The 2,500-nt window shown below is 48.3% G+C and overlaps 1 protein-coding gene across 1 annotated transcript in view; it reads left to right on the top strand.

The window, feature by feature from the left end:
• Nucleotides 1–2,500, top strand: part of ankfn1a (ankyrin repeat and fibronectin type III domain containing 1a) — a gene marked incomplete at both ends in the record, with an annotated part of 75,774 nt that overhangs the window by 36,990 nt on the left and 36,284 nt on the right. Inside the window, 2 exons of the mRNA XM_079491964.1 lie at nucleotides 209–395; nucleotides 1,817–1,985. Coding sequence (XP_079348090.1) covers nucleotides 209–395; nucleotides 1,817–1,985 — 356 coding nt within the window. The remainder of the gene's footprint in view (nucleotides 1–208; nucleotides 396–1,816; nucleotides 1,986–2,500) is intronic.

Genomic DNA, 2,500 nt, shown 5'->3' on the forward strand with positions numbered 1-2,500 from the left:
GCTTCTGGGGTGGGATTCTCGCCTGCTTCCCAGTCAATTCCCAAGTGTTGAATAATGTTAGCGGTAGCTGTCTCTAACGAAAGACAGCTATCGATGCAATCCGATCAAAACGTAGGCTACGGTTCTGGCGGGCTGCCAGACTATAAAGTTAATCTACGGTTCCTGGCGGGCTTGGTGGGGTCTAATCATTCCCTCTCTCTCCGTGCAGGGACGAGTGGGAGTGGCTGCAGAGCCTGTCAATCACGGAGGAGCCGGAGAGGGAGCCGCCCGAAGGGGAGGAGCCGGATGAGGCGGAGGCGGGGCCAAAGGAAGAAGGCCACACCCCTCAGCTGCACTTTGAGCTGCAGGCGGCCATCAGAGCTCTGCTCAAACTGGTCAACAGGCCCCTGTACCAGGTAGGCGCACGCACGCACGCAAGCACGCACGCACGCAAGCACGCAAGCACGCACGCACACATGAAAAACATGCTATTATCTCTGAATCTATACGGCGCTCTCCATGGTTCTCGTTTGGAATATAAAGTTATAAACGCTTCTAAAGAGAGATCAGACTTATTAGCACGAGGTAGTAATAATGGAACATTGTAGCTCCCGGTTTTTGGGGGAAATGGAAGGCGTCGCTTTTCAGAGTAAAATCTGCCTCATCTGCTGGGCACTCTAGCACCACCTAGTTTACGTAGCACTAGTTAAGGCATGGGGGTGAATTGGAATCGTAACATTTTTTCATCATCGCCATGTTTTTGTCAACATTCCATTTTTTGCCACGGACATACAAAATGACAATAATATTAACAGAAACACATAAATCGATAACCCTGAATGTACCATGACAGGTCTGTAACTCTGAGTGTGTTCAAATGGAACCAAATGGACCCTTACGGGTCCATTTGGTTCCATTTCAACACACTCAGAGGTAATGGGGTCTTTGCAAATGAAACGTTTGAGAACCACTAGTGGACTCCTAATGTTACGATTACATATGTAATGTATTATTATTATTATTACAATTATTTACTATGTGTCATAGTAAATAATTGCCATACTTATTCTGAAGAAAACCTTGACATTCAGTATTACAGTGGGTGTTATGATCAGAATGAGAACATTATAATGGTGTTATGATGAACATGAAAACATTATAATGGTGTGAAAAACAGAACATCAAAAGGTCTTTGCCACGCATCTGTCCGTGTGCGGCAGGGCTTTCACTTCTAGTGATTTTTACCAGTTGACTAGTTGCCTAGTTTACTGGTCGACTAGTTGTTTAACTAGGCCTAGGCCTATGTTTGTTTTTAGTTTGTTTTTTACAATAGTTGTACATTTAAAAACTGTTGTACATTGGTGACTATAACTATAATCTAGTTGATCTTGAGGCCTACAAAAACGGGGGGGAAAAAACGTTTTACATTTTTTTCTTATCAACTAGTCAACTAGTAGTGGTGGATTGAATAGTCGTCGACTAGTTGAATATCCAATCCAATCCAATCCACTTTATTTATAAAGCACATTTTTATACAACAAAGTTGAAACAAAGTGCTGTACACAAAGAAATACTAAAAATATCAGGGAAAAAAGCAACAACAACAACAACAGTACATAAACAGGGCAACATAAGGACAATGCAGTGGAAGCAGCAACTCTTAATCGGTATGTTCAAAAGCCAAGGAGTACAAGTGAGTTTTCAGACGTGATTTAAACACACTGCCGCCTGTCGTCCGAATAGTCGTCGACTAGTTGAATAGTCGACTAGTTGCTTAAAGCCCTAGTGTATGGACATGTTGGTGACCCCTGACCCCTCCTCCCCCCTCCCCCTCCAGGCGCGTCAGTTCCGCGTGTACAGCCAGGAGGTGTTGGAGCTGGGCCACGGGGTGTCCTTCCTGCTGCTGCTGCCCACGGCGGACGACGTGTGTACGGCCCCGGGACAGGCCAACCCCTACACCCCCCTGTCTGGGTTCCTGCACCTGCCTCTGCACATGTTTGAGCTGGGTGAGGACCCCCACACACACACACACACACACACACACACACACACACACACACAGGACAGGCCAACCCCTACACCCCCCTGTCTGGGTTCCTGCACCTGCCTCTGCACATGTTCGAACTGGGTGAGGACCCCCACGCACACACACACACACACACACACACAGGACAGGCCAACCCCTACACCCCCCTGTCTGGGTTCCTGCACCTGCCTCTGCACATGTTCGAACTGGGTGAGGACCCCCACACACACACACACACACACACACACACAGGACAGGCCAACCCCTACACCCCCCTGTCTGGGTTCCTGCACCTGCCTCTGCACATGTTCGAACTGGGTGAGGACCCCCACACACACACACACACACACACACACACACACACACACACACACACACACACACACACACACACACACACACACACACACACACACACCCTACACCCCCCTGTCTGGGTTCCTGCACCTGCCTCTGCACATGTTCGAACTGGGTGAGGACCCCCACACACACACA

Source organism: Electrona antarctica (assembly GCF_951216825.1).
Source record: "Electrona antarctica genome assembly, chromosome: 22".
NCBI classification, from domain to species: domain Eukaryota; kingdom Metazoa; phylum Chordata; class Actinopteri; order Myctophiformes; family Myctophidae; genus Electrona; species Electrona antarctica.